Raw genomic sequence first — 13,283 nt, forward strand, 5'->3', positions numbered from 1 at the left:
ATTTGCAGAGTTTCAGCAGGGCAAAGGTTTGGGCTTGAAACCTTTAAGACCACTAATTTTATAACGTATCATAGCATCCAGTAGTAACATCCACATTAACTCCAGAAATTTACACACTTCAGTCAACAAGACTGCTTGACATTTGAAATGATTATCAGACTGTTCCCTCCCCAACAGTCCATTATCACGTTTTTGTGATGGAAACACTTTAGGAAACAGCTATTCAGATGCTTGTTTATGGCCCATCCTGCGCTGAAGGAATGACTTGGGGAAGAGCGTTAGATAGGATTCTCCTGGCCATATGGTTTAGCAATACTCTTCGGTAACCAAGCCAGAGAACTACTAGGTTGACTCTTAGGAAGTAGTTGTTACTCTGCTGTGTCATTCAGACAGATACAACAACCATGACTCATCAAATGGGCAGGATGGTAAAAGGAAAAGGATTAGAGAAGAATAGGATTGCAAGAATCTTCCTGTTTACCAGTGACTTAAAAAAAACCCCCAACAAACTCAAATCTCAGCAACATTATATTTACTGGCAGTGCTGTAGCTTGGCTCTGTAGCTTAAGACTTCTGGCCAAACTGACTCCGGTGCAAGCATATTTACTTTAATGGAGTTACACTAGGGATAAATCTGGCCCCTCAAACCTGAATACTTGCACTGTGTTACTGAGTATGTATGGTAAGTCGCGAGAACAATATGCTCTGTTTCTGGCCATCAGCCACACCAGGGAGGTCATTTTTTTCTTGGCAATTAGTGAAGTGGTGGCATCGCAAAAGGAAGTGAATAAACATATTCTGTCCTGCTTAGGTGCCCAGTTTGCTCCGTTCTCATCACAGATTTCCTCTGGATGCACGGTGGGGCCCCAGAGAGCGCTTGATTGCTACATGCGGTGATTTCATTCAGGCTTATTTTGCTGGGATATTGAAAGAACTTTGGCAAAAAAACCCAAACCAATCTCTTAGTTTTCCTCATACAAAAAATGTGTGTCTCTCTCTCTTTTTTCTCTTTCTAGGGGGAAAAATGCCAGCCTCTTTAAGAAAACTACAGCAAATGGCTATTTATCTGGGGCTGTTAAGTGGTGGGGGATGTGCTGTGATGTATTATCTTATGCAAAGTAAGTCCTGTTGCTATTAGCAACCTTATTTCTGCCCTCTCCACATCATTCCCCTTTGTACAGTTGACAAATAAGAATAGTTCAGATTCTGATAAACATGGATGGGAGGGAAGAGCAGCAGAGCTTAAAAGATTTTATTAATCACACCTGCCAGTGCAATGTCCCTCATTTTGTAGCCTTGGCTTTAATTCCAATACTAGTTCTCTCTGAAGCATGGTTACTTTAGTCTCAGAAGGATTTATTTAAAAACAGATGAAGGTTTCTATTCTTAATTAGATTTAAAAAATGGTCATTGTTGGGAAATGTGGGGGAAAGGGCAGGAGACCACCACTTAAATAGGGAAATGTGAACCTGTTACAATTGTAATACATCCAGTTTATGGTGCCGTTCCCTCAAAATGGATCTTGTGAGGTCCTGAGCATCAACATCTGTTGAAGACAGTCAACAGCAGTTAAGAGTGCTCAGCATGTTGCAGGATTGGAGCCTTAGAAGGAAGCCTAGAGATGATGCTGTCAATTAGGTGACAGACAGATCTACTTGCTACATTTAATTGGCTGAGAATTATTAACGTTATTAGTTCAAGCAATTGGATTTTCTTTTTTACTAAACTTGACTTCCAGACATTTAGTAGTCCAGAAGCAACAGGCTTGGTTTCCACTTATTTGACCGCTCTAGTCCTCCGGGTCTCATGCTTTTCCCTTGTACAGTAGAACCTCAGCGTTCTGAACACCTCAGGAATGGACGTTGTTTGTAACTCTGAAATGTTTGTAACTCTGAACAAAAGATTATGGTTGTTCTTTCAAAAGTTTACAGCTGAACACTGACTTAATACAGCTTTGAAACTTTACTGTGCAGAAGAAAAATGCTGCTTTTAATCAATCTTAATTTAAATGAAACAAGCACAGAAACAGTTTCCTTACCTTGTGAGATTTTTTTTTTTAAACTTTTTTTGTCGTTGTTTACGTTTAACACAATACTATACTGTGTTTGCCTTTTTTGGTCTCTGCTGCTGCCTGATTGGTTCCAAATGACGTGCTTCGTTGCCTGGTCCATTCATAACTCTGGGGTTCATAACTCTGAGGTTCTACTGTAGTTACTATCCATTTATATTGCTTTTTGCCTAGCCTTGCATCAAGTGGCCTTGCATAAAGTGGCCAAACCCCTTTATGAAGCCCTCAGTAGTTGTGAAACCTTCCCTTCGACATATTTTAACAACAAATTGGACAACGTTGGAAAGCCGTCTTGTATTTCAGACAACTCATGCACTTGAGTTCTGAATTGCAACTCAGGCAGATTGAGAAGTCTGACATGTTTTAAAATAGAGAGGCTGGATTTAACAGGGATATTAGCATTTTCTCTTAACATCTCTTGAAATAGATTTACTTTCATTAGCAGAGTGAGTGAAAACTCCTCCTTAGTTTCCCAAATCATTTAGCTGAACAATCCAAATAATTTATGTGGCTATTGATCATCATTAAAACCATTGTCTGATGCAGTGTTCAAATGAAATATGCATAGCCTATAAAGGACCATTGCATTGGTGTGATATTGATAACCACATACTGTTTCTGATATTTTGATTACAAGCCAACTGGGCTTTTAATCACTAAAGTACAGCCTTTAATGAGAGTTACCCTCTTCATTAGCATCAAACAGAAACAGAAGCTGCTACTTTGACTCACAAGCTAATACAGTTTCATATCTCTAACCGTAAAGGCTTGTTAACCTAGGAGAACTAAGCACCAATACCAATCATGTGGATTCAATGAAGTTCTGGTTCCCCTTCCTCATCTTTATGTGTACAGCCAAGATGACTGAAGTGCAAGGAAGTTCTGGGACTTCCTTCATGTTGTACATTAAATAGCTAAGTAGCATTGGACTCTAGGATCCTCTGACTTCTCTCTTTGCTGTACCCAGTGGTTTACATCACTTCCTTATATATCTGCTATGTATAACTGTTCCTGTTCTGGACCTTTTCTACAAAGATTCTCTTTGCTTTGTCAGAGCCCCGAAGACAGTGCCAGGGAGAAAACAACCCAACCGCCTCCACTGCTCCCACCATTTAAGTTTGGTGTCATGCTGAAATAGTTTCAGATGCACAATAATCGGGAAGTTTCTTGTAACTACAAACCACTGAGCTCCAATTTCAGGCTCTCTGTGAGGAGATAAACAGTCACCTTTATAGCCAACTGTTGTGCCCTTTAGAAACCCCTGCTCTGGGTTGATGCTATAGATATACAAGTTCACACACAGTTAGGCATTTTATGTTAATACTTCAGGCAAGATATTCATGAGATACCACTGTCTACTGTGCACAGCTGAGAAGCAGGGTGAAGGGGGACTGGCTGCAGCTTCCCAATTCAGAGTCTGCTTCTATGCTGGGGATGGCCTCAAAGTTTTGAAAGAAGCCTGGCTGACTGCTATCCATGGCCCTAAGAGACTGTCCTCCCTCAGGAAATGGCCAGCTGCTGCCCTCATTAGTGGCTATGGGAGAACTTGGGCTAGACATATTTTAATTTATGTCTTCTTTGTCAACTGGGGACAGCCTCCAACCCCATTGCACTCCCAGAGCAATATAAAGAGGTGGACAAACAAAAGATTGGAGTCCTCTGTTTTAAATCTAAGGTGGGAACTAGATATTCAGGGTAGGATTTTCAAAAGTATTCCGTGTTAGCCTAACCCTCTTCTCATTGAGGTCAGTGAGAGTGAAGCTAGGCCAGTGCTGAGAACATCTAAAAATCCCGCTCTCAGCACGCACAGCTTGAAAAGTTTGCTTAAAGATTTTTCTAGCACTAGAAGGGCCACTAGTTCCCCCCTCCCCCCAACAGTTCTATTTTAATACATTGGTCACCATTGGAAAGAATATTTTCCAGTTATCACCTCAGCTGCCACACTATTTCTCTGTAGTTCCTTGCTGTTATACTTCACATACTGTGAAGTAGTAGCTGGGAGCACATTGACTTTGATGGTGACAACTGTATATGTTTTATTATACCCTTTTAAAATTAATGTTTCCTCCACTTGTGTTTTAGTTGTCGGGACTTTTGCTTAAACCTCGCTTAATCCTAAAACAAAAACTTTCTGTAGCAGCAGCTGCTACTGCCATCCTAGAGCAATGTAAGAAGTTCTCTCAGTTTCTACATGTTTTCCAGAATTCCCTATAAAGTTTAGAATCCATTCAGAACGTTGTTGAGTGCACCTCCTACTGCTCTGCAAGGGTCAGAAAAGCATGGAAACTTGCCCATAATGCCACTCTTAATATGTACAGGACATTTGAAAGGTCTTAAATCCAGGGCCTATTTCACCTAAATTTGCTACAGAATAACACTTTCCTTCTGCTGCAATGTTTCTGATTTAGGGGTTGGGATCATTTTTAGTCAATAGTTGTTTTCCCCACATTTAGAACGCTTTGCTGTCACCACTGAGAAAGGGGGTAGTGCAGACCTGGGATTCTCTTTTTGGCAATCCACAAGTGTAAAAGTCTTAGATTTAGGAATCATGTCTGGTATCTCATGGCTGGTTATTACTATTTATAGGGTTGAATTCTTTTTTAGAGGGTTTTCTGTGTGTGTATTTTATATATATGTATACTATTATAGAATGTGTGTGTGCGCGGGGGGGGGGTGTCATTTCTTTTATTTGCAGTGTTGTAGCCTTGTTGGTCCAATTTGGGAGAGACAAGATGGGTGAGGTAATAGCTTTCATTAAACCAACTTCTGTTGGTGAAAGACAAGCTTTCGAGCTACACAGAGCTCTTCAAGTTATAGCTCAAAGGCGCATGTCTTTCACCAACAGAAGTTGGTTTAAAAAAAAAAAAAAAAGTATCTTACTCCCCCCTTAGGTCTCCTTTTATTTGTTTTTTCAACCCCATAGTGACTTATTTCCACAACTGTCTGTTTCTTTGATCTAGAAAATTTTGCCAGGACACAATATTATCAGCTGGCTATTGAGCAGCTTAAGAATGACCCTGCAGCCTTGGAGGCACTGGGGGCTCCCCCTCTTAAAGTTCACAACATCAGACTGACAGACAAGAGTAATCGCGTTGACATGGCCAGAGCACAGGTAAGAGCAGGGAGCCTGCCTGCCAGTGAAACAAGGCTGTGAAAGATGGATTTTAAGTGTATAGTAATGGTGGGGAGGAGAGTGAGGGGGAGATTTTTCAAAGGCAACTAAGTGAATTAGGTGCACAGGCCCCGTAGATGAGTGCTTTTTAGGGTGAGACTTTCAAAGGCATCTAAGTCTTTTGATTTGAAATATGGTAGAGGAGGAAATAGCAAGAATTACTCATTCATATTGTGCTAAGTAGTTTCTTACAGGAAAATAAATGGTGTTTGCACCCACTGATGCTTCTTTATGATGTATAAAGGGTTCGCCATCCCCACCCAAAAGGATTTTTTTTTCTGCCTGTTTTTTATTTTTACATAAGGCCTTGCCTACCTTCGGGTTTTTAGCTACTGGAGTAGCTATGCCACTAAAAAGCCAGAGGATACAATTTTCAAAAGTACTTACGTCACTTAGGCATCTAAGACCAATTGACTTTCAATGTAGCTTATGTACATAAGTCACTGAGGGTGCTTTTGAAAATGTTAGTCCTGGTGTGGATGTGTTGCACAACCGTGAAGTATGACTAGCACCATCACAGCTTATACTAGTTTGAAGCAGAGTGAAGCCAGATTGATAAAGATCACTTTTTATACTGTGTCTGCCCTTGGGCTTTGTATCAGTGTAGATCAGTGGCTCTCCATCTTTTCAAACCATTGTACCCCTTTCAGGAGTCTGATTTGTCTTGCTTACCTCCACGTTCCTCCTCACTTGGAAACTACTTGCTTACAAAATCAGACATAAAAATACAAAAAAGTGTCACAGCACACAATTACTGAAAAATTGCTTACTTTTCTCATTTTTACCATATAATTATAAAATAAGTCAACTGGAATATAAATATTGTACTTTCATTTCAGTGTGTAGGATATAGAAGAGTATAAACAAGTCATTGTCTGTATGAAATTTTAGTTTGTGCTCACTGGTGCTTTTTATGCAGTCAGTTGTAAAACTAGGCAAATCTCTAAATGAGTTCATGTACCCCCTGGAAGACCTTCATGTACCCGTGGTTGAGAACGTCTGGTGTAGATAGCCAGTGGCTAAAAAAAAAAAAAGTCAAGCGTATTTAGTCTGGTCTACTCTGCTTTTGCTAGAGGTTTCAGCTGCATCCTGAGAGTTTTCAAAGCCATTAATGAAAGGAGCACAGGGTGTTGAATCTTTGACAAATATCTTCTTCCAGCTGGCTGTAGGGCATTTGAGTTAAAGGTGTTAACCAAGAAAATAAAAAGCAGCAAGTTCTAAACAGATTGAATAAAATTCACTTTCCCTTTCAATTAAATCAGGATCCACTTGCATGATATCTGTAATGTTATGAATATCCTAGTTCTCCAGTTGCCCTTAGAATCTTCCAGGCAAGATCTGAATTTCCAATATAAAAAGCATAGACAAAAACCATCAAGCTTTCTTTACATAGATCAGAAGAGGGGAATCCAGCAATCCCCAATTAATTTTTTCCTTTGTAAGTCATCTTTAAGAATGTTACAAAGATTTAAATGACTAATGATGAAGTCACATTTCATTCCTCTGACCAACCAACTGCTTTCTTATCCTCCCTCCATGTCACTCAGTGCCCTCTATAATGATGAGCATTATTTCATCGGAGATATGAAACCAGTGAGTAATCGACCCTTCATCAGCCTGAGTGGGTTGCTACAGCATGACAGAGAGAGTCTTGCTTGGTCCAGGGGCTATTGTACCACCTCCAGAGCATGCCCAACTCCTGCCAGCTAGACCTGCTTGAGAAGGCTTGGAGTTGCCATTTTTGATGGTCTATCAAGAATAGACAGAGCACATTTATTTTCTTCAGCCATGCTGAATGTTTTAGCAGAAATGCAATAGTGCAGCTGTAGCCTAATTTATTAAGTTACAGTATTTTAATGGTAGAATTTTTAAAGCTGCTGCAGGGTTTTAATACCCAATTCCCTTTAATTTAATGGAGTGTAGCTTTCAATATCCCAGCCTTCGTGCCTGTATTTCTTATAATAAACTCTTATGTAATACTTGTCATCCCTGGATCTCCTAGTGCTTTGCAAAGAAAGGGTGTTAGCTCAAGTATTTCAGAGTAAGTGACTTTCTTTATATGGTTGCAGTCATAACAGGAACATTCTTTCAACACCGATTTGTGTATGACAAAATTAATACACTCACACCCCATTAAAAAAGTTTAAACTCTTGAAAGTGCTGAAAAGCTGACGTGTCTGTGTTAAAATTTTGGGAGTGATTCAGTTTTATCTTATTGACTAAGAAAGGAATAAAACATTCATTTCATTAACATCAGTCATTGAAAAAGTGTTCAACTAACTTTTATATCTGCAGTTAAAGATACCAGTATCTGGAACAAAATCAGCTGGATATCTCCGTACCAATTCAGTAAGAGACCTCTCCCTTAACTGGTAAGTATGAATAAAAGGGTACTCTGTGGAGTGTTCAGGGTAGGAGGAGAATCCAGGGCAGCAGGGCCAGATTTTTGGTTTATAGTCATCAAAATGGCTGAGATTATGGAAATAAGGAAGAAATCTGCCTTTGACGAGCTTATGAAATATTGTGTTCACATGCAGTCATTATGGAAGTGACAATATCTATTCAATAATTTTACATTTCTTATCCAAAGAATACAAAAGTATGAGGATATTAGATCGAGACCTTTGTGCTGAAAACTGTCCTCTGTTAACTGTAACCCAGTATACTGGAGTGCATAATTGGCCCACTGAGTCTAATTTACCCCCTTCTTCCCCTTCACACACAGAGAAAATGCAAAGATATTTGGGCACCGGGTTGAACACTGGTTGTCCTTAGTTTTTATCACAGACCTGTGATATCTTCTACTCTTCTCAGACCACAGCAATGCCATGGCGTGATGGGTATGTCTATGCTGCAGCTGGGAGTGAGCCTTCCAGCACTGGTAAACAGACTTGTGCTAGTGGAGCTCAAGTGAATGCGCTAAAAACATCCCTGTGGGCACTGCGGATCTTGCAGAGACACGGGCTCACCACCTGAGCTTGGACCCAGACGGTCAAGTGGGTTTGAGAGCCAGAGCTGCCACCCGAGTGCTGGAGCACCCACAGGGAAAATTTGGTGGGTGCAGAGCACCCACTGGAAGCTTCCTGCCCCGCACCCGGCCCCAGCTCACCTCCACATCGCCTTCGCCCCTGAACGTGCCGCTCTGCTCTGCTTCTCCCCGCCCCCCTCCCCCCGGCTTCCCGCAAATCAGCTGTTTGGCAGGAAGCCGGGGGGGGGCTGAGAAGCAGGCGGCAGCTTCCCACTCAGGCCGAGGGTGGCGGAGGTGAGCTGGGGCGGGGAGCGGTTCCCCTGCACCCCCCCCCCCCCCGGTTACCTGCTGTGGCGCAGGCGGAGGCCCCTCCTTCTGTCCCCCCCGCCCCAGCTCACCTCCACATCCCTAGGCCTGAGTGCGAAGCCGCCTCCTGCTTCTCAGCCCACCCTGGCTTCCTGCACAAACTGCTGTATCACGGGAAGCTGTGGGGGGGGCGGAGAAGCAGAGCAGGGCAGTGTGTTCAGGGGAGGAGGTGGAGGCAAGCTGGGGTGGGGAGCTGCCGGTGGGTGCTCTGCACCCACCAAATTTTCCCCTTGGGTGCTCCAGGGCTGGAGCACCCATAGAGTCAATGCCTAAGGTGTCACTTTTGGCCGGTTAAATTTAGAAGCCCTTTTAGGACCGCTTGTCCCTCGCGGAACAACCAGTTCTAAAAGGGCTTCTCAATTTAACAACCGGTTCTAGCGAACTGGCTCCAGCTCACCACTGTATATAAGTGCCTAAGGGCTTATCTAGACAGTTAGTGCGCAGCAAGCTGGGGTGTAAATCTACAGCACACTAACTGTCCACGTGGACCCTCATTCTGCACTTTGATCTAGGGAACTTTTAGGGCGCAGTAGCGGAGTCCACACAGACAGCGTGTGGCATGCTGCTGCACCAGACATTTACATCCAGTTTGCCATACACTAACTGTTCGTCTTGACAAGTCCTAAGATAGATAAATTTAAAATTCACTCCCCAAACATACCCATGTGCAAACTTAAAATATATTTCCCAGAAACATTCATGCCAGTAAAACTTGATCACACAAGTATTTGGCCACATTTGTGCCCCTTTGTGCAAAGCAAATGGTAACAATGTAGTTGGTTCGTGACACAGTTCCATTTTGTAATAGATGAGACCTGAATGTGTCCTTGAACCAGATCACAATGATTCAAACACAGGTCTCATCTGCTCCATAAAATTCAACAGCATAAGCCATCGTTGGGAATAGCTATATTATATTTGAGTTACCTGACATCGTTCTTGATAATGTGCAGACAAGCCTTTACAGTCTAGAATCGAGAAAGAGAAACAGCAATGACAAGACACTGAAGGTCAAATTTTCAAAAGTGACTTAGATTCCTAAGTGGTATTTTAAAAAAAAATGACACATGCTTCACAGCTTAAATCACTTTTAAAGAAGAAACTTAGGCCCCAAAGTGTCTAAAGTCACTTTTGAAAATAGGAGTATTTGCAGATTTGACCTGGAGTGACCAGACTATAGATTCATCATACAAAGATGCAGCAACCTAATTGTATTATGGTATGTGTGGTATTTTCAGAAGTGATCAGCATTGGCCTGACACTACTCTCACTTAAGTTAATGGCTACTGCTGACTAGAGCTGCTCAGGAACTTTGACAGAACGTTCTTTCAGGAAATGCTAATGGATTGAAACCAAAACTGTTTACAGAAATGTTATTTGTTTACCTAATTTATTGTTATCCTAGTTTTCATCAGAAAGGTTTCTTAGCCCTAGGATCGAATTTCTGATCAAAGCCAGAGAGAGTGAACAATCCCCTATAACCAGTGGCACAATGGTTAGGGCACTTGCATGGATGTGGAAGACCCAGGTTCAAGTCCCTGATCTTCTTGATTCACCCCAGATGAGTGCTCTAACCTCCTGGCTATTCTGGGTTTTTCCCCCCCCTCTCTCTGTCAAAATTTTGACAGGTCTTTTTGTTCTGTTCTGCATCATAATGGAAACATTCTGAAACCTCACACATTTTTCACAAAGTGGAATTCTTGTATTCTGGCCAGCCTGCTATTTCAGTGGGCACAGTTAGGCCAATGGAGGCACGAGGTTCTGCTCAGTGCAGGTCCACGGATACGGCTTTGCATTCTCCCGTCGAGAGCGCACAGGTGGGTGCGCTTCCTACAGTGGAGCGCCCATAGGGACGAATACTTGAAGGAGGAGGAAAAAGTTCTTCGTGGCTGGCAGATTAACACTGATAGTCCTCTCAGAAAGGGGGCTTGGAGCAGAACTTTGAAGAGCAGAGGGTGCACCTTTGCGTATCCCAGAAGTACAGCTCTCTCTCTCTAAATGAAAGATTTTATTCTCTTTGCATACTTGCCTCCTCCTTGGGCTTCTATACTTGTATCAACAATCACATTCAATAACAATGTGATGTCAAAGCTTCCCTAACCAGGATAATTCTTTAGCAATGTGATCTAGATCCAATACCAGAGATTAGCGAAGGACTACCTAGTTGCAGTCTTGATAGGCAGAAGTGGCTGACTGTAAAAGGAAAAAGACAGGTGAAGTTATTTAAAAAAAAAAAACACCCCACACGCCATCACTCTGTCAGGATTTTATTTGTCTTGCAGAACCATGATATGTAGTTTCTTGGTTCGTTAAGCCATCAAGGAAAGAGACTTTTAGAGGTTTATACCTGCAAACCTTTTTAAAGCACATTTAATTACACTAAATGATTTCGTTCTTGCTGCCTAGTGTTTTTATACTTGACATCACCACAGTATGAAATTGGTCAATTAAAGTCAAATGCTCTCTTGGTTTGTATCAGTTGGCGTCTCCAGGATGTCACCTTGCAACTCAGGGATGGTCAGAATATTCCAGTGTACCATTCGTGTGTGGAGAGCACCAACACACAGGAGGGGTGAAAACAAAGACAGCTGCTTTGCACATCCTGTCACTTGAGGATTTATTGATTGATTGCATATTACTGTGTACATACAGTATTGTCACAAATGGACAATTTCAGTTAAGTGCGCAATCTTACAGTTCAGTTATTTCTCTAGCACTGAGCTTAGTGTTAATTTCATTCTTTTTCATTTGTGTGCATGGTAGAAATCCAAAATAAAGATTTTACAATATTGTTACTGTTCCAGAGTATTGTTATATTTTGTATGTACTGCTATGGTTTATTTTTTTAAAAAGGACTCTTGCTGGTAAATTGCATTTCTTTATGATTATGAACCTCAAATGTGGACAGCTGATTTGCTTTCTAAATCTAGGCAACTAGTCAGATTTTCAGATAAACCAAATAATAGGCGGTTTTCCCTTTTTAGGTGAAGGGAGTCAGTGGCCAAACCTTCACTGAACTATCTTTACAAGGAAAGACAACGAGACTTAGGTTGGAGAGAGAAATCACTATTATATGATTTACTAAAAATGAAATATGACTTGCAATTTTTAAAAAAATGTGTACTCCTATAGCTCATTTAATAATGAAGGCAGACTACAGGCAAAATATATGGCTATCAGTGTTTCAAAAACCACCATCAAAGTAGACCGAGAAACACCAGAAGTCAGTCATTTTACTTCTCTGGGGAGTGAGACGTGCAGTGATAGTGACACCATGCTAGATGCCAAGCAACAAATATCAAATGCAGCAAACAACTTTCATAAACTTGAAAAGATTTGGAAAAGTAGCATGATCAGCACCGATACAAAAATACAGTTTGCTTTAATACTAGTATCATATCTGTCCTACTCTATGGAGCAGAGACATGGAAATCTGCAACAGCAATTGATAAGAAGTTAAACTTATTCCAAAGTAAATGCCCACCGAAGATGTTCAGAATCTATTAAAGTTTACTACAGTGTCAGAAATTCTAAGCAGAACACACCAACTTAAAGCATCAAACGTGGCAAAAGGATGGACATATTTAGGACGTGCTTTAAGGATACCATCAGTTTGACTTCCACATTAAGTGATAACATGGATACCAACTGGCAAGAGAGGTAACCTAGAGAAACATTACATAGAACAGTAGTGAAAGAAGCTAAATTCATCAGCATGACACTCAGAAGCCTGAACAGACCAGCGCAAGACCAAAATACATGGCAGAAACTGATGGATATCCTCTGCACCTCAGGGTGCAGGAATAGAAGGAAAGAAAAGACAGGCACTTCTGAGACACGCAGTATCATAGAATATCAGGGTTGGAAGGGACCCCAGAAGGTCATCTAGTCCAACCCCTGCTCGAAGCAGGACCAATTCCCAGTTAAATCATCCCAGCCAGGGCTTTGTCAAGCCTGACCTTAAAAACCTCTAAGGAAGGAGATTCTACCACCTCCCTAGGTAACGCATTCCAGTGTTTCACCACCCTCTTAGTGAAAAAGTTTTTCCTAATATCCAATCTAAACCTCCCCCACTGCAACTTGAGACCATTACTCCTCATTCTGTCATCTGCTACCATTGAGAACAGTCTAGAGCCATCCTCTTTGGAACCCCCTTTCAGGTAGTTGAAAGCAGCTATCAAATCCCCCCTCATTCTTCTCTTCTGCAGGCTAAACAATCCCAGTTCCCTCAGCCTCTCCTCATAAGTCATGTGTTCTAGACCCCTAATCATTTTTGTTGCCCTTCGCTGGACTCTCTCCAATTTATCCACATCCTTCTTGTAGTGTGGGGCCCAAAACTGGACACAGTACTCCAGATGAGGCCTCACCAATGTCGAATAGAGGGGAACGATCACGTCCCTCGATCTGCTCGCTATGCTCCTACTTATACATCCCAAAATGCCATTGGCCTTCTTGGCAACAAGGGCACACTGCTGACTCATATCCAGCTTCTTGTCCACTGTCACCCCTAGGTCCTTTTCCGCAGAACTGCTGCCGAGCCATTCGGTCCCTAGTCTGTAGCGGTGCATTGGATTCTTCTGTCCTAAGTGCAGGACCCTGCACTTATCTTTATTGAACCTCATCAGATTTCTTTTGGCCCAATCCTCCAATTTGTCTAGGTCCTTCTGTATCCTATCCCTCCCCTCCAGCGTATCTACCGCTCCTCCCAG

The 13,283-nt window shown here is 41.9% G+C and overlaps 1 protein-coding gene across 4 annotated transcripts in view; it reads left to right on the forward strand.

Moving 5' to 3' along the window:
- COA1 (cytochrome c oxidase assembly factor 1) overlaps positions 1–13,283 on the forward strand; it is a 135,423-nt gene that overhangs the window by 63,654 nt on the left and 58,486 nt on the right. For 3 of the 4 annotated variants that reach the window (XR_013345265.1, XM_077810979.1, XM_077810981.1), the window contains 3 exons: positions 1,017–1,118; positions 5,029–5,180; positions 7,536–7,612. Coding sequence is in view for 3 of the 4 variants with exons in the window: in XM_077810979.1 (XP_077667105.1) it covers positions 1,017–1,118; positions 5,029–5,180; positions 7,536–7,612 (331 nt within the window). In the remaining variant the exon portion in view is untranslated. Of the gene's footprint in view, positions 1–1,016; positions 1,119–5,028; positions 5,181–7,535; positions 7,613–11,053; positions 11,367–13,283 lie in introns of those variants that run through there. The other variant, XM_077810980.1, reaches the window with a different exon arrangement.

This window comes from Eretmochelys imbricata, chromosome 2, assembly GCF_965152235.1.
Source record: "Eretmochelys imbricata isolate rEreImb1 chromosome 2, rEreImb1.hap1, whole genome shotgun sequence".
In the NCBI taxonomy this organism is placed as follows: domain Eukaryota; kingdom Metazoa; phylum Chordata; order Testudines; family Cheloniidae; genus Eretmochelys; species Eretmochelys imbricata.